The 25,110-nt window shown below is 48.6% G+C and overlaps 12 protein-coding genes across 12 annotated transcripts; 8 read left to right on the top strand and 4 right to left on the bottom strand.

The window, feature by feature from the left end:
* The first annotated feature begins 41 nt into the window (after window positions 1-41).
* On the top strand, window positions 42-2,245 carry BDR25DRAFT_278100 (MFS sugar transporter-like protein). Its single transcript, XM_033687659.1, has 5 exons — window positions 42-296; window positions 344-592; window positions 643-1,403; window positions 1,458-1,651; window positions 1,722-2,245. Exons 1-5 carry the CDS (start codon window positions 92-94, stop codon window positions 2,083-2,085), a joined length of 1,773 nt encoding a protein of 590 aa, XP_033553613.1. The 5' UTR covers window positions 42-91; the 3' UTR covers window positions 2,086-2,245.
* A 231-nt stretch (window positions 2,246-2,476) lies between these two features.
* BDR25DRAFT_252970 (uncharacterized protein) lies at window positions 2,477-3,680 on the bottom strand (the record flags this gene model as incomplete). Its single annotated transcript, XM_033686210.1, has 3 exons — window positions 3,517-3,680; window positions 3,281-3,460; window positions 2,477-3,036 (listed from the first exon to the last, which is right to left on the bottom strand). Coding segments are annotated over exons 1-3 (864 nt in total), but the record flags the coding sequence as incomplete, so codon positions are not given.
* Window positions 3,681-4,002: 322 nt separating this feature from the next.
* On the top strand, window positions 4,003-5,761 carry BDR25DRAFT_278096 (uncharacterized protein). Its single transcript, XM_033687658.1, has 3 exons — window positions 4,003-4,747; window positions 4,821-5,378; window positions 5,432-5,761. The coding sequence occupies exons 1-3, from the start codon at window positions 4,140-4,142 to the stop codon at window positions 5,442-5,444; spliced, it is 1,179 nt and encodes a 392-aa protein (XP_033553611.1). The 5' UTR covers window positions 4,003-4,139; the 3' UTR covers window positions 5,445-5,761.
* Window positions 5,762-5,914: 153 nt separating this feature from the next.
* Window positions 5,915-6,811, top strand: BDR25DRAFT_278094 (uncharacterized protein; the record flags this gene model as incomplete). Its single annotated transcript, XM_033687657.1, has 1 exon — window positions 5,915-6,811. A coding segment is annotated over one exon (897 nt), but the record flags the coding sequence as incomplete, so codon positions are not given.
* A 3,745-nt stretch (window positions 6,812-10,556) lies between these two features.
* On the bottom strand, window positions 10,557-11,399 carry BDR25DRAFT_211040 (uncharacterized protein; the record flags this gene model as incomplete). Its single annotated transcript, XM_033684674.1, has 3 exons — window positions 10,557-10,906; window positions 11,002-11,227; window positions 11,277-11,399. The coding sequence occupies 3 exons, from the start codon at window positions 11,397-11,399 to the stop codon at window positions 10,557-10,559; spliced, it is 699 nt and encodes a 232-aa protein (XP_033553609.1).
* Window positions 11,400-11,405: 6 nt separating this feature from the next.
* On the bottom strand, window positions 11,406-12,650 carry BDR25DRAFT_391138 (uncharacterized protein; the record flags this gene model as incomplete). Its single annotated transcript, XM_033698132.1, has 7 exons — window positions 11,406-11,460; window positions 11,501-11,918; window positions 11,978-12,108; window positions 12,157-12,184; window positions 12,247-12,327; window positions 12,371-12,477; window positions 12,576-12,650. Coding segments are annotated over 7 exons (894 nt in total), but the record flags the coding sequence as incomplete, so codon positions are not given.
* A 75-nt stretch (window positions 12,651-12,725) lies between these two features.
* Window positions 12,726-13,607, top strand: BDR25DRAFT_209608 (superoxide dismutase mitochondrial precursor; the record flags this gene model as incomplete). The annotated part of the gene is made up of 3 exons (XM_033684607.1): window positions 12,726-12,881; window positions 12,946-13,428; window positions 13,485-13,607. The coding sequence occupies 3 exons, from the start codon at window positions 12,726-12,728 to the stop codon at window positions 13,605-13,607; spliced, it is 762 nt and encodes a 253-aa protein (XP_033553607.1).
* A 514-nt stretch (window positions 13,608-14,121) lies between these two features.
* On the top strand, window positions 14,122-14,649 carry BDR25DRAFT_322115 (uncharacterized protein; the record flags this gene model as incomplete). Its single annotated transcript, XM_033692013.1, has 2 exons — window positions 14,122-14,345; window positions 14,421-14,649. 2 exons carry the CDS (start codon window positions 14,122-14,124, stop codon window positions 14,647-14,649), a joined length of 453 nt encoding a protein of 150 aa, XP_033553606.1.
* A 537-nt stretch (window positions 14,650-15,186) lies between these two features.
* Window positions 15,187-15,729, top strand: BDR25DRAFT_310099 (uncharacterized protein; the record flags this gene model as incomplete). The annotated part of the gene is made up of 3 exons (XM_033691131.1): window positions 15,187-15,348; window positions 15,383-15,491; window positions 15,533-15,729. The coding sequence occupies 3 exons, from the start codon at window positions 15,187-15,189 to the stop codon at window positions 15,727-15,729; spliced, it is 468 nt and encodes a 155-aa protein (XP_033553605.1).
* Window positions 15,730-19,882: 4,153 nt separating this feature from the next.
* Window positions 19,883-20,821, top strand: BDR25DRAFT_375890 (uncharacterized protein; the record flags this gene model as incomplete). The annotated part of the gene is made up of 2 exons (XM_033697416.1): window positions 19,883-19,902; window positions 19,953-20,821. 2 exons carry the CDS (start codon window positions 19,883-19,885, stop codon window positions 20,581-20,583), a joined length of 651 nt encoding a protein of 216 aa, XP_033553604.1. The 3' UTR covers window positions 20,584-20,821.
* BDR25DRAFT_210114 (glycerate dehydrogenase) lies at window positions 20,815-21,969 on the bottom strand (the record flags this gene model as incomplete). The annotated part of the gene is made up of 1 exon (XM_033684632.1): window positions 20,815-21,969. One exon carries the CDS (start codon window positions 21,967-21,969, stop codon window positions 20,815-20,817), a length of 1,155 nt encoding a protein of 384 aa, XP_033553603.1.
* A 1,548-nt stretch (window positions 21,970-23,517) lies between these two features.
* On the top strand, window positions 23,518-24,752 carry BDR25DRAFT_375882 (oxidoreductase). The gene is made up of 3 exons (XM_033697415.1): window positions 23,518-23,996; window positions 24,082-24,431; window positions 24,517-24,752. The coding sequence occupies exons 1-3, from the start codon at window positions 23,543-23,545 to the stop codon at window positions 24,613-24,615; spliced, it is 903 nt and encodes a 300-aa protein (XP_033553602.1). The 5' UTR covers window positions 23,518-23,542; the 3' UTR covers window positions 24,616-24,752.
* The last annotated feature ends 358 nt before the right edge of the window (window positions 24,753-25,110 follow it).

The following is a 25,110-nucleotide window of genomic DNA, read 5'->3' as shown; positions in this document are numbered from 1 at the left end:
CCATCTGCTGCCCTTGCAAGCTGTCTGGAGCTCGATTTTCTCATCTCCTCCTCTATCCTTTTGTTCCAATTGAAAGCGTGTTAACGGCACCATGGCTCCTGTTGCTGGCGCTTCAGAGTTTGAGGCAGCCGCTCTGGCTCGCCGCCAGGCTCTTTCGGGAGCTGCTGGTCCAATGGCTTTGCTGAAGAACTTGAAAGTTTTTGGTATTGCTTGCTTTGCTTGTCTCGGTGGGCTGTTGTACGGTTACAACCAAGGTGTTTTCAGTGGTGTGCTTACGATGACATCTTTTAAGACTCGTAAGTAGCTTCAGGAAGCTCCGAAGAAGCTCCGCTGATCGTTCTAGATATGGGCAGCTACATTGACAACCAAGAAACCTTGGAATGGAACTCGTCGAAACAGGGCTGGCTCGTCTCTATTCTCGAATTAGGAGCCTGGCTTGGTACAATGTACTCTGGATTCCTCGCCGAGATATTGTCTCGAAAATACGCCATTCTTGTTAATGTCGCAATCTTTATCATCGGCGTTGTCGTTCAAACGACAGCTATTGCCGGGAGCGGTCACAATTCTATTCTTGGCGGTCGATTCATCACTGGCAAGTTCCACCACATCAACTAATATCAACATCAAGACTAATTAAGTTAGGTATGGGCGTTGGCTCTCTCTCCATGATCGTCCCTATGTACAACGCCGAAATCGCTCCTCCCGAAGTCCGAGGCGCCTTGGTCGGCCTCCAGCAACTGTCTATTACTCTGGGAATCATGATTAGTTTCTGGATCGACTACGGTACCAATTATATCGGTGGAACCGGCCGATCCCAACATAACTCCGCCTGGCTTCTCCCCCTTTGCCTCCAGCTCGTCCCTGCCGTCCTCCTGGGTGCTGGTATGATCTTCATGCCGTTTTCTCCTCGTTGGCTCGTCCACCACGACCGCGAGCCGGAGGCCCGTAGTGTGCTTGCTAAGCTCCGAGGACTTCCGCAAGATCATGAGCTCATCGAACTTGAATACGCTGAGATCAAGGCGCAATCACTGTTCGAGAAGAAGACGCTGCAGGAGAATTTCCCACATCTCCAGGACTTGAGCGTGAGCAGTGTTGCGAAGCTGCAGTTTGTGGCAATTGGTAGCTTGTTTACGAGCAAGCCCATGTTCAAGCGCGTTATTGTCGCTACCGTGACTATGTTCTTCCAACAGTGGACTGGTATCAACGCTGTGTTGTACTACGCACCAACCATCTTTGGGGATCTTGGTCTCAGTTCGAATGCTGTTTCACTCTTGGCTACAGGTGTCGTCGGTATTGCTATGTTCCTTGCGACCATTCCTGCTGTCATGTATGTTGATAGTTGGGGACGCAAACCCACTCTTATCATCGGTGCCATTGGTATGGCGACTTGCCACATCATCATTGTAAGTTCCAACCCACATACTTTAGCCTAGATAAGGTACTGACCAACCTTCCAGGCGGTCATTACGGCTAAGAACCAGAAAGATTGGGTACATCACCAATCCGCGGGTTGGGCTGCCGTGGTCATGGTCTGGCTCTTCGTGATCCACTTTGGCTACTCTTGGGGCCCGTGTGCTTGGATCGTCATCTCTGAAATCTGGCCGCTTTCTAACCGTCCCTATGGAATTGCTCTCGGGGCTTCGTCGAACTGGTAAGCATTGCTCCCCATTCCCCAAGCGCTTGAATTTCGCGAAGGATGTTTATGCTGATGGGGTTTCTAGGATGAACAACTTCATCGTCGGTCAAGTTACCCCTGACATGCTCCGATCCATGACCTACGGCACCTACATTTTCTTCGGCCTCCTGACTTTCGGCGGCGCGCTCTTCACCTACCTTATCACGCCGGAGACCAAAGGTCTCTCACTCGAGGAAATGGATATCCTATTCGGCTCTGTAGGTGTAGCGGAGCGGGAGAAGGAGAGGTGGAGGGAGGTGCATGCGGAGGTTGGCTTGACTGCTTTGTTGGAGCGTGCGGGGTTGAGCGTGGGTGAGGCGAGTGGAGAGTATAAGGCGGATAAGGAGGTTGCGGTTGAGAAGGCGGTGGTTAGTGAGACAAAGGACGAGCCGGCTGAGAAGGCGGTGTGAGAGATGGTAGTTGTATTTGGAACGGTTCTGTGGTCTGGTGAAGGCTACGGAGAACGTGCTATTGAGGCCGAGTGTGGGGTTGAACCGTTGGTTCGTGCCTGTCCTTTGTGGTTACTTTTCTTCAAATTGATACCAGTTGCTTAGTCTATTTAGATGGGCTATAATACACCTCAAATCTTCTATCTAGTCATTTACATATCTGTGAGTAAGGAGCCTATCTATCTTCGAGAACCCGACAAACTTCTGAGTCCTATTGTATAAGGCTTATAGTCTATCCTACAACTTCTCGTTCACCCAGGACGGCGCACGACGGTATCCTCGGGGATTACTTATTTCAACCTCTGCAGTTGAAACATCGCTCCCACACCTTCATATCTTTTTATCTTCCCTTAATAGGCCTCGTAGTCTGTCTCTTAATTTTCTTACTCGCCTCTATTCTCATACCATCTGCCGACTTTGCCATTGGTTTCACCCCACTGCTCATACCCTTAACCCCCTTTCCCCCCTCCTTCAGACCCTGCCGCCGAATCGCCAACGCCACATTCTCCCACACCCCCGGCACCCCAGTACTGACCGTATAGCTCCTCCCCTCCTTAACATAAAACTTACTCCTCGGCTCCGCCAACACCTCCGCCACTTTTCTCCACCAACTCCGCTCCCTCTGTGCCTTCCTCCACTTCTCCCCTCTAACCAACTCAATATTGGCAAACCTTAACCGATGCGGCGACAAGGGGCGGAGTTCGTCTAGAAATGCCGTGGTGGTGCGTTCGGAGGGCCAGGTACGCAGGGTGGTGAATTCGAGACGGGTGCTGGGTGGGAGGGCAGCGGAGAATTTGCGGAGGGTGGGGAGAGAGGTGCGGGTCCAGGGAGGGAGGGAAATATAGATGGATTTTACGAAAGGGGCGGTCAGGTAGGAGAGGGTGGCTATGGGCAGGGCGGAGAGGACGATTGCTATTGGGATCGTTAGAGCGTGGAGGTAGAGATATGAGAAAGACTGGAGAGGATGATGAAAGGAGTCCTAGGGTAAGAAATGTGGTAATAGAGGAGTGAAAGTAGAAGAGCTAAGAAAAGCGTATACATGTAATGGTGGACCACCAGCTTAGTTTGACTAGTGCATCACGGGACAATCCACCATTGATTAAAAATTTAGCACAATAAACAAAGACAGAACGAGCGTAAGAGATAGATATCTTACCTCCCACAGCCCACATAATCCTCACCCCCTCTCTAGGCTCCCACTCCTCATTTTTATACAAAAAAGGCGCGATGAAAATATATGTAGCACCGAACTGGAATATCGCCGTGCCTTTCCAAAACGCAAGCCACGAGGTTCGCGTATCTCCTGCTTTGTATATACATAGTCGAGCAGGGTAACCTAACAAATATGAGCAATACTCGCTCGCATAGCTATAGAGTTAGGGTACGCTATACCCTTTTCTTTCGATCCAGCCTCTGCGACTTGGCGCAAGATGGACGCTGTGGAAAATTTATTTCGACAGGTTTTGCAGACGAATTGGGAGATCCGTGACCCGCAGATCGGTCTGCTGGTATTCATCCATAGCACTGAGCTTCTGAGAGCTTGGGCGAGAGGAAAGAAGCGAGCATGCATGTTAATTGATGGATTGGAGGATGTGAGAGACGAAACTCGTGATGAGGTTCTGCGACTCGGGTAGAGTTGCTTCTCCTGAGTCTTGGCGTTCTGGGGTTATGTTTCCGTTGGAGGAGCGACCGCGGCAGAGTGGGAAACTCTGGAGAAACTTAACGTCGTGAACGAGTTACTTTGGGCACTTATAGAACCTCGTGATGTACTCAATAGTATCAATGGACAGGACTACTCATATCACGTGGTAGCGCTCGGATCGGCGGAAGCATGTCCGAGCAGAGAGATCAACCGTGTTGAGAACACCTCTCTCGTATCCCAGCTCACTGCACTCCTTTCTGCAATCCAACCCCACAACATGCCCGTACTTTGAGAACTAATCCTTACTTTTGGTTTCTCCTCTACATCTTACTTCGCTATACTTCACTCCACATGTAATTCTCTCTCAGTCGCCATGTTATTCTTTACTCCCTTTCTCTCTCTCCTTGCCTTCGTCCCCCTCGGACTATCCTACAGTACTCTCAGCGACTCCACGCTCAAAAGCCTGCCCAGCCCCGGCGACGACTTTGACATCCACAAAGGCGCCATCCTAGCACCGATATTACGAACGCGAGTATCCGGGACACCTGGTAGTGCCGCTGTTCTTCAGCATTTCGTCGACTTCTTCAAAACACACCTACCAGCATGGACGATCGAGCTGCACAACTCCACCTCCACGACTCCTGTGAGCAACGGCAAGGAAATCCCATTTGTGAATTTTATTGCGACGCGCGACCCACCTGGCAGTCGGTCTGGCGAGGTTGGAAGACTGGCTTTGGTGGCGCATTATGACAGCAAATTGACTCCGCACGGGTTTATCGGCGCAACGGATAGCGCAGCACCATGTGCGATGATTCTGCATGCTGCGCGGAGCATTGATGCGGCATTGACGAAGAAATGGGAGGCTATGGTTGCAGAGGGGGCGGACGAGTTGGAAGAACAGAAAGGCGTGCAGATTTTGCTGTTGGATGGGGAGGAGGCATTTAAAGTTTGGTCTGACAATGATAGTTTGTATGGCGCACGGTAAGGTATCCTATCGCAATTGCATGACCACAATTCTGGTCTTGATCATCGAAGGCTGACGAGTTGCGTCTAGCGCTCTTGCATCGACGTGGGAATCCTCCTTCCACCCTGCCATGTCCACCTACCGCACTCCTCTCGACTCAATCTCACTCTTCGTCCTCCTCGACCTCCTCGGCGCGTCCGCACCAAACGTTCCCTCCTACTTCCGAACCACACACTGGGCATACAAAAACATGGCTAAAATAGAACACCGACTTAGAGAACTTGGTGCCTTCAAATCCTCCCCCAATCACGCCATAAAGCTCGCAAAACGCAAGAACAAGAAACCGCGCACCGAGATACCGTTTTTGGTTGATGCGAACAAAGGCGACGATACTTTCGTAGGCGGTTTCGTGCAAGACGATCATGTCCCGTTCATGGCGCGGGGTGTGGAGATTTTACATATAATACCGACGCCGTTTCCGAGGGTGTGGCATGAGTTGGATGATGATGGGGAGCACTTGGATATGGATGCTGTTGAGGATTGGACACGGCTGGTAACGGCGTTTGCCGGGGAGTGGATGGAGTTGGAGGGATTTTTTGACTTTAAGAAGGACAAGAGGAAGTATATGGATTTGGATAAAACGGAATTGTAAGTAGCGTTTCTGAAATTTGATTGATATCAAGCGTTGACCCTGAGTTTAGTGAGATACCCTAGCATCTTTTTGCAATATTATGGTTCTGGTTTCGTGTCTCTCTTTCCTGTCGAGTGTGGGTGTATCGGGTCGCTCAATGCGTCACATTCCTCGCTCATTCATTTTTGTACCCTGTGATCGCCAATGTCAAACCGATACGCATTAACCTGATCAAGCATCATTAGACACGAGAGAACAAAGAACACTTTGTTCGTAGCGCTGATCAGTATGAGTAAGGTAGGTAACCAACCAAATGCGGCGACACAGCACCATCAGAGCAAAACTTTAAAGAATCAACAAGGGCCTCGAGAGTTCTCTCCTACATTTCGAGCTCCTATCCACACCTCAACTCATCTCCCAGAACTTGCACTTCCATCTCTCTAGCTGCCAGTTATCCTTCAACCACCAAACCACCGCCAGCATGCCTCGCGGTCCCTCCAAACGTAAGCTGGAGGAACTAAGGGAGGAAATCCCCGCTCCCAAGAAGCGTCGAATGAAAGAATGCCCTCCAGGGGCACCAGCATCCCGGTCAACACCTCACAGGCGGGCCGGTAAGCACCGGGTCCCTAAACACCTCCAAACGGGCACCCACTGGGACGACAAGACACACAAAGAACTCATGTACGCCATCCGCAGCCCCAGTCGAAAAGGCTTGTACCGAAAGGACATGCCAAAGCATGAGATGGCGCGCGCTTTGGCTGAGGATGACAAGCTTAGGAAGCGCGCGCGGATGAAACAGAATAAGGAGATGGAGAAGAGAATGCAGGAAGTTAGGGGGAAGAGGGCGGAGATTGAGAAGGCGAATGAACAGGCGAGAGCGATGGCAAGGAGGGAGAGGGAAAGGGGAAAAAAGAGGGCGGATGGGGAGGAAGATGTTTCTGATACAACTGTCGAAAAGGAAAGCCAGGTTACTGAGTATACTATTCAGGGCGTAGAGAAGCTTGGGACGATGGCGAGTAGTGAGGATGGAGATACGTGGAGCGAGAGCGATGAGTCCTCAGATCCAGGAACTACACCATCAGTCTCGCCAACATTTCCCCATCAGAAGTTGAGGATTTATGAATGGCCGTTACCAGACATGCCAAGCCCCGGTCCGCCACCTTCGCCGTATACGCCTGGAGGGACTGAAAAACAAGACGTGTCTCCTGAGGTCCTGCCTTTTAAAATCCCTTATGCGGTTATGAATTTAGTGACGAGTGTCACGAGAGAGACGCTGGAGCTGCCTGGACGGGCGATTCCACACGGGGTGGGAGCAAATTTCGTACCTAAGCTATCCCAGGAAGTCATCGACGCCGCACGCAACGGTTGTTTGATCCGTATGCTGCGAAAAGCGAAAATTGAAAGTGGGTTAGGCTGGGCTGCTCGTACGCAGGTGCAGGGGTGGAATGGGAGCATGTATTTGAACTTGCCTGAGCGGACAAATCCTCCAGCTTCCTCCGCTCAACCCTCCAATAAAGAGAAAGGAAAAGAAAAGGCGAAATCAAAACTCAAGGCAACCAAAAAAAGCGAGAAGGGCAAGCAACAATCGAAAGCAAAGAAAGACAGACAGGAACTCATGCGGGAGATCTACGCCACCTCCGAATTCCGACCCCCAATCTGCTATCTCCCCGCTTTCCTCGACTACCCACGCCCAATGGCCGACGGCGAACCACGCACGCTGGAGAATCTGTTTTACATCAGGTTTCCAGGAATGCAATTACCGCATTTCTACTTCTGGACGTTGCCCGGCGAGTGGGAGGATCCGACCACCATGAATCCTGATTGGCGTTCTACCAAGAAGGTAGATGGCCAGGAGGAAATCCGAGAGGAGCAAGCGCGGCAACGGCTGTTCGGAGAAGATCAGTATAGGATTTTTACGCAGCTGAGTAATATGAAATCCGCATTTCGACCTTATCCCTTTGCGAGGGGGAAGACGAGGGTGAAGAAGCCGGGTGTATCGCCGAATTTCCAGGAAAATCCGACGCACCCGAAGGCCTCTAGATACAACGCCGCACTGTGGAATATTGAGAGGAATCTCTTCCGGGAGGGTCTTGCCTCCGTGTTAAATGGCTACCGTAATGCCTGGCTTCTGGAGGGGAGGTCACAGCATTGGAAATATCTTACTGATAATTTGGTGGATTTGTATCCGAGTGGGAGGCTGCCTACGGTGCCACCTGTTCATATCGGCAGCGAAAACTACGACGTTCCGAGGCCCAGGAGTTTAGCAGAGAAGATAGCGTCGTTGCATTTTCTGAGCTCAGACCAACCCGTTTCACCGATTCAGGGGGATGAGCCTTGGACTCGCGACGATGATGCATATTGGGACGTCGTCGACACTTTCACAGGCGAAGCCCAAGACAATGAGGCCATTGCCCATGGACTCTTCCGGCCTATCACACCCAGTGATTTAAGCACGCCACTAGCGATGTCAAGGAAATGCAGCGTCGAGCATCTCCCCCCCAATTTCGCAGAATTCGATTCCTGGCTCAGCGAAATCAGCCTCTCATACGCTCCCTCCTTGACCCACATCCCTACATCTCCCGCCAGCAAAGCGCTCAGGGCATTCCACCATGAAGCCTGGGAGAAACTCTTCCAGCAACATGTCGAACAAGTTACTACCGGTCGCAAGCTTCCTCACTCTCCGACATTTTCTAAAAAAAACCGCCATGTCGGAGATCATTTCTCAGTCCGAGGATGTTCCTGTTGCTGAGCTAAAATGGCAGCTATATTCCGTCATGAGTAATAAATTGAAACATGAGCAGTATTGTAAAGTTTGTCTTGAGCCGTTGGAGAGAGGAGATGATATCGGAATACAGGAGCATTATAGAAGACATATTGGAGAGACAGATTTGAAGTGTCCATTTTGTGGCATTGTATGGGGGGGTTCCTGGATTCTCATGTACGTTAGACTCTGTTCCTGCCCTGTTAATTATTTGTCCAGGTAGGACGCTGACATCCGACAGTGGAACTCCTCCCACATCTTTTCTCACGACTTTAGCAATGGCCCGAGATTCACATCTATCTTGCTCCGGCGTCGGCTATTAGATTAATCTTCCAGGCTTCAAAGTCTGTCGAGCTTGACGAGGAGTCTCTAGAAACGTAGGACTCGTCCGGCGAGGATATATACCCCACCGCCGACGAGACGTAACCCCAAAGTCAAATTCTCGCTAAGTACGGTTGAGAAGAGGATTAGGTATAACGACCGCGGTGATGAAGAGGGAGACACAGACATGAGTTCAATTGCCGCTCTAAGCCCGAAGAGGAGCGTTTTGAAGAAACATGTCGCAACTCGAACACCACAGAAACCAAACCTCCCCGTGGACACGAGTGGGAGAGCCACCAGGAGCACTAGCAAGGGGAAAGACTCCGTTTCCAAACCGAACTAAAGTGGAAGTAGCAGTAGACGCAAACGCCTCCAAGTCGACCGGGAATGCCTGCGGGAATACCTGGACACGCCTTCCATGGCTTCCGAATGTACCTCAAGCCCGCCTATCAGAGCCCGTTCTCGCCGCCGAGCGACTGACCCTACAGTAACTTGGAATCCAAGGCGATATTCTTCAACTAGTGGCTCGGAGCATATTTCTAGCCCTCCGTACCGCCTTGTGCGTCTGTGGCAGGATCACCATCCGAATGCGACGTGGGAGCCTAGAAAGTGGAGTCAGAGTACCGAGGAGAGTCTAGAGTATTTTACGGGTCGACACACGCGGGCTACGAAGGCAGGGAGAAGAACCGCCGCTCCAACTGCGAGAGGCAAAGGAAAAGGGAAACCTCCGGTTGTGAATCTGGAAAATAGTGACACCACATCCCCTGCCCCATCGTCTGCCACTTTGCCTGCTATAGCTCCGCAACCTCGATGACGCGGCATGATTAGAACCGGTCCTGGAGATACAAACACCCCATCTTCTCCATTTCCCGCTTCTCCCAAATCTCTGATTCTACACGCCTCGTCTCGCCAAAGAAGCTCCAACCGTAGGCAGCAGGGAGTCGGCGAGGAAGCAGAAAGAACTACCTCAGTGACCATGGGGAGAAGAGGAGTCCATTACATTCAGAAATGAGCACGGGCGCTTCAAAAAAAACTAAAGATGATCTACCAACTGGTAACCCATTTCTCCCTCCACCGAAGAAAGGGAAGTGCAGGGGCATGCACAAAGCTAAGGCTGCTTCAAAGGCAACAAAAGTTACCAAGGTCAAAAAACATACACCCAAGGAAGTCGCTGTCGAAGCCAAAAAGAGAGTAGCCGTGCTGGCACTCGTGACAATGAGCGCAAGCAAGGAAACCCTTTCTGGAAGGCCGTTTGTGGAGCCACTACCTCATGCACCTGCGAGGCAATTTTCAAAACTAATACCCAAAGATCCGCCTTCACCAAGTACTATCGAATTGGAAGACCTAGATTTGTACGCACCTCTAGCCCCAGCTCGGTGACGTCTGGTACTGAATCTAAGCTAGCAGCCCGAAGGAAGACATCTACCGGGCCCTTCTCCTTCCTGCTCGCCCTCAAAACCCCACTCCCTTCCAATCTCACAAACCAAAACTATCCCTTGACGTGCCCTACTCAGACTCCCAAACTATCGTCCCACCAAACATGCCCGCATAGAAAGACGCAGACATCCAAGCTTGCCGGTACTAATCTCTGAGTCTCGGAGTAAGCTGGATTCTGGGGAGCTGAGTGACAAGATCAGTATGGTGAGAGATGTGCCAGCTCGGACTTCAGGGAAAGGGAAACCGAGGGGATGGGGGGTTATTAAGATGGGGGTGAAGGAGGGGGTGAAGGATAAGGTGGAGAGGAAGGCTAGGTCGAAGACGACGTCCCTGGTGAAAATTACAACAAAAACCAGGGCGACCACAGCGGAAGCACCTTCGAAACCGAAGGTTCTATGGCGAAGCAAAAGACCGAGCCGCGTCTGGTAGTGTGACGAAGACTAGAGCAAGATTAGAGACTCCAAAAAAGCGGCGGTGGGAACGATTGCAGGGGAGAAGCGCGGGAGACCAGGAAGTGAGGTGATCAGTTTTCTCTTTTTGTTAAAATTTCACCAATTCTATAGATCTCATAAGCGTTCTTGCTTTTCTTTTTGTCAACCCCTTAGCCTTAAGAGTGTTGGGATCATAAATTTAGATTGGTCAAATTCCAGCTACATAAGCCCAATTCCTCGCTCCCTTAACAAGTAAAAACACTCGGCCCCGGAACCGTGTAAGTTTTCTGGCCGGCATATAAATTATACAAAATCCCGGGGTCCGTCGCCTTGTACGCACCAGGGAAGCTCACTGTCGCAGGCGTCTTACTTGCCGAACCTCCGGTAACATTAATTTGGGCACACTCCATATAAAATTGCGCACCGTTCGCATTTTGCGCGCCGTGCAGAGCGATGAGTTCGCCTCGGAGCAGGTACTGCCCTGGAGCGATGCATTGTGGAATTGTGACAGTTTGGACGCCAGAGGCGGAGATCAGGCGTTCCACACCCCATTTTGTACCGTCGAAGCCATCTTGTTGGATTTTGAACCAGCCACCTGGAGGGTTTGTTAGTTTTGGGACTGATTGGGCTATTTTGAAGTGAGGTTTGGAAGTTGGGAATTCATGGGGAGTTGGAAGTTGGGCTACAAACCGCCAACACCAGAATCCTTGGTCGCATCAGACACCTTCTTCATGTACGCCATAACGGGTCCCTTGTGACTCGGGTCGATGACATCGCTAGCAGCGGAGGTGAGAGTGTGTCGCCATGTCAGCTTGGCTGTTGAGCCGGCTTGCACGGTGATGACTTTGGAGGTTGCGGTTGTGGGGTTTGGTCCGCCGTTGCAGACTATATTGTTAGATGATACGTCTGTAATTGGCTATGATATTTTAGAGGTGACTTTGACTGATGGAGGAATACAAACGTACGCCATCGTAAGAAGGAACCCGGACGCCATCACCCACAGCACCTCCGTTGAGAGAAACGAATATCGTATGTGCTGAAGCCGATGAAATGGCAGCGGCCAGTGTAAGAGAAGTAGAAATCTTCATACTGACAAGATGGTAGCTGGTATCCAAATATCAAATGTCGTCGCACCGAAAACACCACGGGCTCAGGCAAAGTATATAAACAAGTCCACACTACTAGCTACAAACCCTGGCTTCAAGATGCCAGACGTGCACTCTCCCGTTTCGAGTAACTCTCCAGCCATCCGCATCCCGGTCGGCGGAAAATACTTCTCGCATCCACCAACCATGGACTCATTCGTAAAGTGCCACGAGCCTCCAAATTTTGCCCAACGCTCCATCCCCCTCGCGGAGCGGAGCACCTCGTCCGGTGACACCTTGAGATTAATATATATGAGAAAGACGTAAACGATTAAGAACTCGCTAAATGCGGGCCAATGAGAGGAGTAGTTTGAAATTGTAGGAGGGAGCACCACTGGGAAATCCGGGGCAGTGTATATGAGAAACGGGACTGCGTGACCTGGATACAGGACCAAGATTGCCGAGACTAGTGAGGTAGTGTATGTTTTCTTAGGGGATTGAATGTGTTGCCGCTTGCGTAACCTGTGTTGGGCGCGTGGATCCGGATGTATTGGCGCCGTGCCGAAAATCTTTTAGAAAACCTCAATTGCGCTTCTAGAAAGTTTCCATGGTGGGATCTGCCTGATTGCATAAATCCCAGTTTCGTTTTGGGTTCAGGATCTAGGGTGAGCATTGGCTTTTGAGGCTGTACATTTTGGTTTCGGTTAAAATCCTACATTGCTAGGAGAGAACACACCTGGCTTAGGCATTAATATCTCACGATAGTCTCCGCAGCACTTTGTCGAATACTTTGACGCCTTCACGGATCTTGGGATAGTTGTTGGTGAGATGAAAGAGGGACGAGAACGACTAACCCTCTTCGGTTAGCTTGAACTCGGACTTCGGTGTTACCAGCTTACATCTCCATCTCACATCTTGAGATTCTCGACTTCTTCATTGTATGAGGGCGCGATAACGTCGCTGCTATCCATTACTCTTGAAACAATCTTTTGAGTTTATCGCATTCCTCTTCTTTCAAACTTGTGTTGAGTTTGCGACCCGTTTCCCTTCCACTCTCCGCGTCTTTGAGCCATCTCGAACACTATTTCCTCAGAGATCAGCGATAGGAGTCGCCCATCTAGTATAACTTATTTGAGGACCTCAGTGTGCATTTATTCGTGGTTGTTAGGCCTAATTCACGTGCGTTTTTGGCTGTCGAGCTAGTTCGCGCCAAATTGAGGCAGTTTCATTACCCCATCGAGAGAAGGGCTGCATGACGAGCACCTTGTTGGCAGAACCGGATTCCCACTCTTGACAAACCCTCTTGAGATATCCGCATCTTACGCCAGCATGCGGCGTTACACAAGTCTCCCCATTGCTCTTTTTTCTCTTCTTTTACGCTCTTCTACATGTGTCTTTGCGTCTGAACAACCTCAGCAGCCCTTCGAATTTGGAGCAATGTCTGCGTCAACATATTCTCTCCCTCCTCTTCCGTATGGCTATGATGTGAGTACCCCTTTTCTCCATACTTTGTGCTAGCATCGCATTGTTAACTCACTCCACTCACCAGGCTTTGGAACCCCATATCTCGGCCCAGATCATGGAGCTTCACCATAGCAAGCACCACCAGACCTACATCACGAATCTGAATGCTGCTCTAAAGACGCAAGCTGAAGCTGTGCATACCTCCGATATCGCGACCCAAGTCTCTGTCCAACAAGGGATTCGTTTTAACGCTGGGGGGCATATCAACCATTCACTATTCTGGCAAAACCTTTGCCCGGCATCTTCTCCGGATGCAAAGACATCATCGGCGCCGAAACTCTTCAAGCAGATTAAGGCAACGTGGGGCGATGAAGAGACATTCCGTGATGCTTTCAAGGGGGCTCTTCTCGGCATTCAGGGAAGCGGTTGGGGTTGGCTAGTCAAAGTTGAAATTGGAAAAGAACAACGACTGGCAATTGTCACAACGAAGGACCAGGACCCTGTGGTCGGAAAAGGCGAGATACCGATCTTTGGCGTGGATATGTGGGAGCATGCATATTACCTTCAGGTAAGTTAGATCGCTCCGTTTCCGTTCGCACTTACAAGTACTGATTCAAACTCAAGTATCTCAATGGCAAAGCTGCGTATGTCGAGAATATCTGGAATGTCATCAACTGGAAGACGGCAGAGGAGCGCTACTTAGGCACTCGTGCTGATGCATTCAAGATTTTGAAGGCCTCTATTTAGCCTAACTCCGAGATACTACCATGCTACAATAAGAACAGGGGTATAAAAGGTCTCCCTCAAGTCACTTTCTGAAAGCAAAACACTCCAATCGGGTGCACGGTTCCGGCCTTTTTAGATTTCGAACTTCAATTGACGATCACGTTCGCAAGGCATTCAAATGAGACTTTCCTAAATTTGCGCAATCGCGCTTGCCCGCACCTCCCTAGTTAGTGCTTTTCTGTTCTACCCAAGTTATGGGGTGTAGAAGGCCATGTGTAGCTGTCTATTAGCATCCAGTTCCATGGTGTCTTCGGTACACAAATCTTGGCAGTGGATCATTAGTTCTGGTACTCTCTCAAATTTGCTCAAATTCCTCCCAACATCCAGGGATATAACAACGACTGAAGACATTTGGATTCCGGTCCCAGAATATTCAAAATATAGCTTCGCTGTTTTCGAAAGGTCGTCACTATCCTTCATTCCATCCTTATGCCCCTTTCCCTCCCTCACTGCATCTCTCGGCGTCACGATTAAAATGTGCAACGGATTCTCGACAAGAACAAGTCAAGGAGGCTCAATTGCAGTCCTTCGCCCTACTGAGCATCACACCGAACCAGAACGCACGAGTTCGGACCAGGAATGGCACCTCCTCTTCTCGAACGATGACGAAAACCTTCACAGATCCGGAACGCAAGTTCAGCTCAGAGGTTGGAGGGGTAAACAACGAAGTTCAATTGGTGGATATTGGGTCGTTATTCAGTATGTCTCAGGTTTCAGTGTATGATCGGTTGGTGGAGCTTTAGAACTTTGTCATGTTGCTAACCAAGGGTGTAGTCACGATGGTGACCTCAGCGCTTCTCTTCAAGGCCCCCCGAATCGCCTGCTTTCGGACCCGCTCTTTTCATTCTTGCTTGATGAAAATTCTTTCTCAGTCACACAATTACCTCAGCGACTAGATCTTAGTGTAGGGGACGCTGGTATCATTGGTCGCAGAGTGTCTGTAATGACAAGCTCTGCGAAAGGTCCTTTGGCTATAGCTGAGGGCATAATAGGATGGAATTAATGTTAAAACGAGTGACTTGCTCTCGCATAACATCCTTGGATAGCGTGGAGATATGAGAGTTGGCCCAACCCAGGCATTTTCGCAAGGACCCGTAATGTCATGCTTTACTCATTCAAATGGCTTTAGAATTACAGCCGCCCCACATCGCTAAACTAATCCCCAGGGCTCTAAAGCTGCCTAGCCACATTGTGCAGGCATTCTTTAAGCAACTTAATTATTTGGTTTATGGTGCACCCGCTCGTAATCGCTAGCTGTAGCATAATCCTTGCCTGAATAACGCGTAAAAACCCACTCTCTAGCGTTAGTGTCAGTCCCGTTAGGAGTGTTTAGTCTAAATGAACTCCTAGTCACCACCACGACCTGCAGCCCTTTTTCAAAGGCCTTCGACAATCTGGTCAGATCCAGTAGGGATACCATCGCTTCCCGTTCCAGCAAACACAACCCCTTGAACACCCTTGCTTTGCGCCTGAGCATGAGCTGGCCATCGAATCCACAGGCCGCAATATAGAATATCGACTTTCGGCAGAGCAGGGCAAGATGGGTCTTAGGTTTCCTTTGCAAGAAAGAATCCATGCGTTAACGGGCTTACTAGGAATCAATGATTTTATCCTTATGGGTGGGCTTAAGAAGACAGAATTGCTCGCGCGTTGTAACAGTCGGGGCATGTTGCTTACAAATGCATCCAGATCTCCAAGGGTAGTAGGCTCGAATACAAGCACTTATATTGGTTCAGTGCATCTTTGTCACCCAGAAACTAGATCTAACGCAATTGTTGAAGGCGACCATGACTGCGGTTCCGAGAGTCCGGATTCGCGGCCAGCGTGGTCGCTTAGAAGAGGCTGGTATCGCAGTCGAACGAGATTTCGATAAACTATTGGAGTAGCCCTGGCAGCTGTGGAAAAGCTGCAATTCCAATACTGTGGTACCGAGTACTGTCGCGATGAGAGTAGACTTGACAAGGGAGAGAAGAATCAAACCAACTTCCCCGTTCATCCTTTAGGCCTTCTGGCTATCACAGAGCTCCGCCGACTACCACGACGTTTCCAGCAGGATGGTGTGGCCCGTAATGTGCATGGCTGATACCATCAATGTTGTCTCTCTAGGCAACCATATTAAACTGGAGTGTCTCTAGGCACTGATGACAGCGCAATGGCTAGTTGATATCGTAATTAACGGTCCCTAGGTGACGTTCGTTCGAAACAAGCTTTGTAGTCCGCGAGGCCAAGAGGAACTTGGACGGAGTTTGGAAATTGACCCGAGAGTCTGGAAGAAGCCTTCCGTTGAGATACGCGAAATTTAGACTTGCGGCATGGCATGGAAATCACGCCGCCACTACAAGCTTTTCGCCCCACTTTGCGTTGTTGTAACTCTCTGCAGAAAACACTAGTGCTACAAGCTCGCCACATCATTCCGCGCCACTGCAATTCCCTGAGCAAGACGCCGCCTTCCAAGGCTCCTAGGGTTAGATCTTGCTGAGTACGCCACACCGCAGAGCAGTGCAAAAAGAATAGCTAGTGTTTCTACTGCGGGTGATCCCTAATTTTGATACCTAGTCACACCATATCTGCTATCATCAGAAGGGATAGTTAATCATGTGAAACTCGCGTGCTTGGGTAACACCGTGCTCCCGTATTTCTAGAGTTTTGGGAAGATATCTCAAGCGCGCTAGCACGAAGCCTCCAGCCTTACGGTCTAGGTAGCTTCACCCTACTATCACCTACCAAGCTCTTACCTGCAATGCCGAAAAGGAGTTTGAACACTTTCCTAGGGAGCTAAGAACAGGAGTTGGGCACACCTGGATAATGTGTAACTAGGCCTAGCCAGTATCTACTAGTGCCTGTACCCCCATATGTATAATGGTTGCCTTAGAGCCTCCACATGAATACAATACTCTTCCACTGCATAATGAAGTCCACACTTCAAGGCCATAACTTCATCGGATGGCCTAGGCAATACGGTGAGGATTATTACCGATCTTCACCTAGACCGCTCATAACGGTCATGAACTCACCTCTGACAACTCATGCTGCGGGTGCAGCACAGGCCACTTCGTACGACAGCCTATATCCAAACCTAACACAACAACTAAGTGATGTCAAGGTTAAGTTTGTGCGCGCCCCCAAGGCAGCATCATCCAGGAGCGTCTCTTTGGATAGTCCTGTCGCCACAAACTAGAGAAAGCCCTTCGCCCGCGCTACTCACGAGCATCTCAGGTCCAACCATGCGTCAGCGCTTCCAACAGTCCGTAGTACGTAACCGTAGTACGTGAACGTAACTGTCACGTGAGCAGTAAGTACGTACTTGCTTTTTAAGCTGTAACTTACGGCTCACATCTCTGCCCCTACATACCGTAGTACGTCTCAAAAAGTCAATATTTCCTAGCAATATAGACCCTAATTAGACATGTCTAGGGACGCGTTAGCAGCGTGTTTAAGGTTACATTTTTAAGTAACAATTAGGTAAAAACTCTAAGGTTTGTAGGATGTTAGGAGATAGAGATGTAGGATCTTATGTAAATAGTTAACTTTTTGCCCTGTTTATTGTCCTAAATCCATACTTGCCTATACTCCTGTCTATTATAAGCTAACAGATGTCCTAGTTCCTCTATTATAGCAAGCGTACAGCCTTATCCTAGGGATCCTCCTAAGCCAGCTCCTCCTAGGGATCCTCTTAAGCTAGCTCTTCTCTACAAAGTGAGGTATATTATCACACTAGCTTTTATTACCTTGCTAAATTAAAGTCTACTCTATTAAAGGGTTCCCTAGCTCCTAGGGCAGAGGCCTTGTTAAAGGAGTTCCTAGGTAGTCTTAATGCTAGGGTCTCTTTCACCATTAAGTGGGACAACGTCTGGCTAGGGAGCAAGAAGCTGAGGCTAGAGAGACTTAGGTATTACATAAAGCACAAAAGCCAGCTCTGTGGCAATCGTCAGACCTCCCAGGTTTAGCTCCACAGCGCAGACTTAGTGTACGAGGACGAGGACAGCTTAAAGGTAAAAACTCTAGCAGTTACAGCGTAACTTCTTGCAAGAAGTACAGCTGTAGGAGGATTGTAAGCTGTTACAGTTACGCTACGTAAGAGACTATTAATTCACCTGTAACGTACGTACGTACTAACAAACTGGGAAGTTACAGACTAAAAAAAGCTTAATCGTAACGTATTACGTACTGTTGGAAGCGCTGCTATGCGTCGAAGTGCTCCGCTACCTTAGGAAATGAACCCCGAAACTTGCGGTAAAACGGTCCGGGCAATGGAGAAACCGGTGGGCCCTAAGGTGTCCCCAGCAAAATCGAGCTATGTAGTTTCCTAGGTCCCCCGAAATACGAGCAAATTTTGCGGCGAGGAGAGGAGAACAGAAGAAAGCTAGATTTTCTCGAACAGTGGGTCCGGGCTATCTACCTCTTACAGGCGTCGCATTCGAATGGAGATTGAAAAGTATGTGCAACACAAGGCTAAGTAAAGAAGCCGCATTAGGACTTGCACAGGACCGACCGGTCCATCTAGGTATATTAAAGGTGCTTGATTTCTAGTTGCGGTTTGTACAAGAAGGCGCTGTGGACAATTGAGGATTGCGTATAAGGTGCATTACAAACGATATTGCAAAGGACGCAAGGTAGCATCCTCTTCAAGACCTATGAAGACTTAGATAAAATGAGTGTTCAAATACGTGAGGCAGAGGTATGCCAAAATTCACACAATTCGCCAAATAATCATAAGAGATTAGTGGTGTCCAGGAGGGCGCTCTATCTTAGGTGTATGTTGTTCCAATCTTCATAAATATTCGCGTATTAGGAGCCCGGAGTTGATGTTATCTCAGCACTCGGGCTTTCCGTGGTCTATTTGGTGGTCCTTTTTTCTCCTTCATTAGTTAAGGTGAAGCTTTTCGTCTGAGGTTGCCCTTCTAGGTCAACAAGCATCATGGTCTTGTCGGACCGCTATAATGGACGCCAAGTGAAATTCTGTCAGCCGGTCACTAGGTTATCGATCATCCACGCTGTTCATCAACCACTTAATTGTTGTGCCTTATTACATAATATACGACATGGTAGTTGTAACATGTCATTAAGAACAGAGCGTTGCATCGTACACGCCTTCTCCCTGATGCAAGGAAGAAAGACCTAAGTTTGAGTCGCGGTCAGGGAAAGTGATAATCTTTGGCGCTTTCAGTGGAACAATTAGTTTCTTTCTCGATTTTAGTCCGGCATTTGTGTCTTGTTTAATCTCGTCCGGGATAGTTAGTGAAGGGATCTTGTCGAAGTTTCTTCGCCCACAGGAGCCATATCTTACGCCGTTTGACTGCTCTTGATCCGCGGCTGTGGGAGCATGTTCGCGGCTTTGAACTCTGCTTCTGTCTCTCCACCTCCTTAATGTTCACAGAAACATCATTGCTTTTCTTTGGCTCGCCTGGCTTCGTACTGTCTTTCTTCGTACTATCAAACTAAATTTTTCCATCTCACTACTGGGTCCATATAATGCGTCTTCTCCATGTGGTATTTTCTAGCTCGACCGTTCGGCGTGACAGCGACGGTCAGTTCATAGAGCTTCAGTATCCTCAATTTTGTTCACTGTCCTTCAGTTTCACCATTGTGAGAGTGGAAGTAGGGGTTATAGCAGAAGCTTTAGTGAAGGTGAACGGTTCAGATGATTTTCTTAGATTGGGATGTGTCAAGTTTTGTGCTGGAGGCATTGGCGCAAATTGACAGGGATAAGACCACAGATGCTGGCATACCGAGATGGTAATGAGGTTTTGGTGTGTTATCTGCCAACAAAAAGTGGATGTGTCCACTCACTCAGCACCTGGCTGATAGATTTTGCAGACAGGTGTGTGATTGGTAGCACAAAGGACAAAGGATGGCATCTAGAACAACAAGAAATTTATATTGCCTCAGATGTGAATGCAACAAACACTAATTAAAAACGATGGAGCATGAAATAATAGTTACATGACTTGGATTGATCGCTATGGGTACTGTCTGTAAAGGAACCCCACATCAGCACCACTCTGAAAAGTCCTTGTCGACTAATAGCATGACATTTTCTTAACGTAGGGTCCTGGGTGTGCTTCCCCTTTCACTTCACTTCGGCTCAACCTTTCTCCATGGTAGCAAAATAGGAGCCATAGTCATCTTTTGCCCCCTTCTCCACTTCAATCTGTACTACCTTCTACCTTCCTCTACTACCTTGAACACCGAGCGCCCCGAATTAGAGCCACCCTTCCAACCTTAGACTCGGAAATATGGCGGCGTCTTTTGAACAGTAATCTCTCGTTTTCTCTGAACAAAAAATTGCGGACACTGATTTTAAAGGGCTCTCCAATCTCCCATATTCACCTTCATCATCGGTCTGGATCGCAGACCTATCGTTGTTCACACTGGGGTCATTGCGAACATCTCCGAACCTCTGAATCGCCTTATTAGCGGGCCTATGAAAGAGGCACAGGACCAACGTGCTGAGCTACCCGACATCGAGAAAGACGATTTCCTTCGCTTGTGCGAATTTGCGTACAAAGGCAATTATTCCCTGCCACCAGAGTGGAATCTACCCAAAGACAAAGTCAGCTGTTCAGGGAACTTGCTGGCGCACACGAAGCTCTACTGCCTTGCGGACAAATATCTGGTTAAGAGCCTCAAGAAGCTTGCCAGGGACAAGCTCCATCACACGCTAGTGTGGGTTGCGGGCCTTTATAAATGTCGTGGCGCTGTTGCCGAACTTGCCAGCGTCATATACTCAGGCGACCTTGATGTTCCAGATGGCCTCAAACAGGTTGTAGTCACGCATCTTGCCAAGGAGTCTGTATTGTTCGAAGAAGACCGTGCCATTAAAGAGCTGATAGAAGGAAGTGGATCATTCGCAGTGGACCTCTGGCGCGCCATGGTAGAAGATAAGAAGGCGAATATTGTAGTCGAGGTCGAATCTGATGCTGGCTGGGATTTTTGAGTGCCGTTCGGGTGAAGATGTGTTATAGTGGTATTGAGTTATAAATAGGGATGGTAAAGAAGTGCGTAATAAACTCTAAGGAGGGAACATGAGTTGGTATCTCCTGCACCAGGTGTTGGGGTGCTCAGACCGAACAATAATCTTTGGCGTGTGGATTGTCAATTGTGTGGATATCGGCTAGACTCTTGGGTATCAGAGATGGTTTTCTTTGCTGGATCGATTCCAGCAGATTCAGGTTAATGGATGCAGCAGATGCTTCCCATCAAGATATCTCTCAACATTCTCCGCAGTCTCCTCAAACCAGGTGTGCAATGTTGTTTCTTCGACATATCCCATATGCGGGGTTAGAAGGACCCTGCTCTTACCTTTGACGTCCCAATCCTCAGATCGCCACGGGCTGTCGGCTGGGAGAGGCTCAATGTCGAAGACATCTAACGCGGCGCCCCGAATTCGTCCATTCCGAAGTGTATCAAGGAGTGCGGTTTCATCTATCAGTGGCCCCCTCGAGGTATTGATTATGAGAGCCGAGTGTCTCATCCAGGCTAATTCCTTTGCGCCTACGATCCCCCGAGAACGTGGGCTAAGAACGTAGTGCAAGCTTACAACGTCGGAATCCATAAACAAATCCTCTTTATTGACGACCTTGAAAGTTTTCTCGCCCTCCCCAACGACGCCTCCACCTGTCACCGGCAGCCCTACATCTTCCGCTAACTTATCCGCCTTCTCTTGCGTCAAGTTCTCGCTCCAACATATGATCTTCATGCCCCAGGCCAGCACTCCAACCCTAGCGGTTAAAGCTCCAATCCTCCCAAACCCTACCAAGCCCAAAGTCTTGCCTTGCAGTCCAATTGCAAGCTCTGTCTGCCAACCCGGCGGACCTCCCTTCCCCTTTACAACTGCATCATCCATAGCCACGTTCCGAGCTAAAGCTAATATGAGAGCCCATGCATGTTGCGTCGTCGGGTGCCCACCTCCTTTCTTGATATCTATCTTTGCTCGTGCTGACAGGCCGCTGCCTTTCCCATCTGTTCTGCCCTTTCCAGGCGCAGCACATACTGTGATTCCAAGCTCCTTTGCCGCCTTGAGATCAAATGTCTCGAATTGCGTTCCGGTGGCGAGGAGAACTTTAAGGTTCGGCAACTGACGCAGGAGTTCACCTGGAAACGGTGTTCGTTCGCGAAGCGTCGAGAGGACTGTAAACGGCTTCAAGCGTTCCACCAGTGCTCTGCGGTCTTCGTCGGTTGTGGCGGAGTGCGTGTATACGGGAAGTGTGTCATTGAACGTTGTTATGCTGAGTTTGGAGGGATCAATATGGGAGAAGTGTGGGGCTACGATGTTGTGGTAGTCGTCGAGGATCGCAAGCTTGACAGGGCTTAGAGTTGCCATTGTGTGGTTCGTACGACTAGTAACAGAGAGATTGGTGGAATTAAGGGTTTTGGAGAGCAGTTGAAGGCGTTGTGACATGTTAAGGCAGCTCTAGGTTCATGATAGAGAGTGCGGATGCCCCCCATTTGAATACCGAATTGCGAAATGAGGGGTGCCGAGGACCTACGACGGCATCTATCGTATTCAAAAATCGGCACAATTGCTTAGCGTCACCCTCCACTTTTTCACCTGCGGACTCAGTATTTTATTAGTAAAGATTTTTACTATTTTTTCTTTTGCTATTTCTTTTTTTATTACTATTTCTCATCTAGTTCTCTTACTATGCTTTAAACTAACTTATAAGCTTACTTGTTACTAGATAATTATCTATAGAATATAATCCTACTTTATAAAAAAGGCCTTATAGTAGTATTTTATATAAATTTTATATTCTATAAAGAATGCTTCTAGCTTAACTAAGTTTCTACTAAACTTTTCTATTAAAAGTAGTTAGATGTTTTTTTTTACTTAAGCGTAATTTCTTTTATTCTTTCTATTCTAAATTACTTTAACTGCTACTTAAAGTACTCTTATCTAGTTATTTTTTTTAGTTATTTACTTTAACTATTACTTTTTATATATTAATTATATGTTAGCTTAGCTACGCTAATTATTTTATTAGCTTCTACTTTTTTAAGTTAAAGTTTTAAAAGATAGGTTTTTATACTCTACTTTCTTTATTTATTTATCTAGCAGGCGGTAACTTAGGCCTGCTAGTTATTCTATGTTACTAGAGTTAAGTAGTTATTATTATAATATTGTACCTAAGTTTATTTTAAAAGTAGAGTTATTTACAGTAACTTTAGATCTTTTAAAGTAAGAGACAAAGAAAAAAGAGAAAGAAAAAGTAAATAATAGTGTTGTTACTTTGTTAAGCAAAGTTATATAGAAGAGAGTTGTGAGAGCACTGTGGAGCAGGAAGCATGAAGCGCAGAAGGGGGTACAGGATAGTATTGATAGACGAATCCTTGAGGAGACTCAGGGGTTCGTGAGAGGCTATATATATATGTGCTGGGGCACGTGACGGGACGTCATGTGCCCAAGGCCGGGCCGAGGGCTCTCCGGGGAGAGTCCGAGGCATGTCCAAGTTAACCGTGACAGCCTATATACTTTCTAGCAATTGCTGCAATTATAGGGTTCTAGCTGTAATTGCTAGCTAAGACTAGCAACCACAGCAATTATACGCTAAGACTAGCGATTGCTCTATACCTTTCCAGGGGTATCACGTGACCTCCCTAGTCCGGCCCGCACCAGGGTTGGATCGTCCTTCTTCCGTGGGGTTGGCGGCGCGACATGCCCCTCGTTCTTGTCAGTAGTCGTCACAGAAAGCAGGTTTTTTTTTTATTTCTCTTAAATAAGTAGTTTGAAAAATAAAGTGAGCGTGCTCTAGGGGATTAAAAAGCTGTGTAAGTAGGTATTGTGTGGCTACGTATCACGTGACTCATCAAACTCCACAAATAATGCGCCTTGAATAAAACCGCACCACAATCTCTCTTGGCACTCTATCGCCCTACGTCTAGCATTTCTAGTCCAAATGGCCGCCACTTCCAAACCTTTACGTATCCTCATCACAGGATGCAGCGCAGGCGGGATCGGATCTACCCTTGCTCAGTCGCTCGCATCGCGGGGTCACCATGTCTTCGCAACACTGCGCAATACAAGCAAGCTTTCGCTAGAACTCTCCTCACGTTCAAATGTGACAGTGCTAGAGCTGGACGTGACGGCGGCGACCTCGATCGCTGCCGCTGTGAAAGTGGTGGAAGAAATCACGGAAGGGAAAGGGTTAGACATCTTGGTGAATAATGCAGGCACTGGGTACACGATGCCGCTTCTGGATTCAGACCTTGAGGAAGGGAAGCGCCTCTTTGAAACGAATATGTGGGGTTTGCTGGCTGTGACCAAGGCTTTTATGGATCTGCTGATACAGGCGCGCGGTACGGTGGTCAACATCAGCTCTGTTGGTGGGGAGGTGAACACACCCTGGATTGGTAAACACATGCCTCCCCTCTTTTACTTTCTCTACTGTTCAATGGGGGAGCCGAAGGTCTACGCAAATATGCTAATATGTCTCAGGCATTTACGCTGCTTCCAAAGCGGCCGTCACGGTGTTAAGCGAGACTCTCCGTCTGGAAGTCGCTCCGCTTGGGGTACATGTCCAAACCGTCATGGTCGGCGTCATCACCACCCCGTTCTGGGCCAACGAACCTGCCTTTTTCCTGCCCCAAACCTCTCGCTACCACGCCATCAAGGACACGATCGCCAAGTGTGCTTCAGGTGAGGCTGTACCGAAAGGCATAAGCCCTGAGGTCTTTGCCAAGCAGATAGTGAGCGACGTTCTCTCAAGAAAGAGCGGCCAATTTTACCGGGGACCTATGAGTTCTACAGTAGGATTCTGTTCTAGATACCTCCCAAAATTTGTCGTTGTACGATTGCCTTTTCCTTGATCCATTTTGGTTGTCTCTTCCCCCAGGAGGCCAATAAGCTAACCATGGTGTCGTAACTACACAGGACTCCCTTATTAGCAACGGGCAAGGCCTAGGGGAGCTGGCGGAGTCGTTCAAGACTTCTAAGCAAGAGGCCCGAATTTCGTCATCCGCAAGTACCTGACAACGTTAGGCATTTGGCTTCTGTGCTGTATCTTATCCTTCATAATTGTGCCGAACAGGTCGTGCTTTCCTGAATGGAAGACGGAATATTTAAAACAAAAGGAATGAGGTAGAATTCTACCAGGCACTTGAGATGAGACACATCGCAGCTATCACTCTCGCAGAAATTAGTATAATACTAGAATACGTTCGGGCCTACTCTCCCAGCGATATTAGCGTTAATGAATCACTCACACGCTTGCGGACTTCTAAGATGTTGAGGTTTACAGGCCATCTCCAACGCATGCGCTGCGACAACACAAACGCCCTTATTTACGTGAGCTATCCGCCTCCCCCATCGCACCCGATCCTGTTGGCAACGTGATTCGGTCGGTGGTAAAAAAAAAAATGGAATAAACAAATCCTTGTGCTTTCTGGAAGTCGTATTGAGGAAATGGGAGATACATATATCAGAGGGCCGATTGCACGTTATCATTGAAGCTTACGTTCAAATACT

This window comes from Lindgomyces ingoldianus, assembly GCF_010093535.1.
Source record: "Lindgomyces ingoldianus strain ATCC 200398 unplaced genomic scaffold BDR25scaffold_3, whole genome shotgun sequence".
NCBI classification, from domain to species: Eukaryota; Fungi; Ascomycota; class Dothideomycetes; order Pleosporales; family Lindgomycetaceae; genus Lindgomyces; species Lindgomyces ingoldianus.
This window is presented reverse-complemented; position numbering and strand designations above follow the sequence as displayed.

What these genes read in the sequence shown, in the direction of transcription:
- BDR25DRAFT_278100 (XM_033687659.1), top strand. Translation starts at nt 92, where the DNA reads ATGGCTCCTGTTGCTGGCGCTTCAGAGTTTGAGGCAGCCGCTCTGGCT. An exon ending in GATGACATCTTTTAAGACTC is followed by an intron (nt 297 to 343) that starts GTAAGTAGCTTC and finishes TGATCGTTCTAG; the next exon opens with ATATGGGCAGCTACATTGAC. An exon ending in CGACTTGCCACATCATCATT is followed by an intron (nt 1,404 to 1,457) that starts GTAAGTTCCAAC and finishes CCAACCTTCCAG; the next exon opens with GCGGTCATTACGGCTAAGAA.
- BDR25DRAFT_278096 (XM_033687658.1), top strand. Translation starts at nt 4,140, where the DNA reads ATGTTATTCTTTACTCCCTTTCTCTCTCTCCTTGCCTTCGTCCCCCTC. An exon ending in GATAGTTTGTATGGCGCACG is followed by an intron (nt 4,748 to 4,820) that starts GTAAGGTATCCT and finishes AGTTGCGTCTAG; the next exon opens with CGCTCTTGCATCGACGTGGG.
- BDR25DRAFT_375882 (XM_033697415.1), top strand. Translation starts at nt 23,543, where the DNA reads ATGGCCGCCACTTCCAAACCTTTACGTATCCTCATCACAGGATGCAGC. An exon ending in GGTGAACACACCCTGGATTG is followed by an intron (nt 23,997 to 24,081) that starts GTAAACACATGC and finishes AATATGTCTCAG; the next exon opens with GCATTTACGCTGCTTCCAAA. An exon ending in ACCTCCCAAAATTTGTCGTT is followed by an intron (nt 24,432 to 24,516) that starts GTACGATTGCCT and finishes GTAACTACACAG; the next exon opens with GACTCCCTTATTAGCAACGG.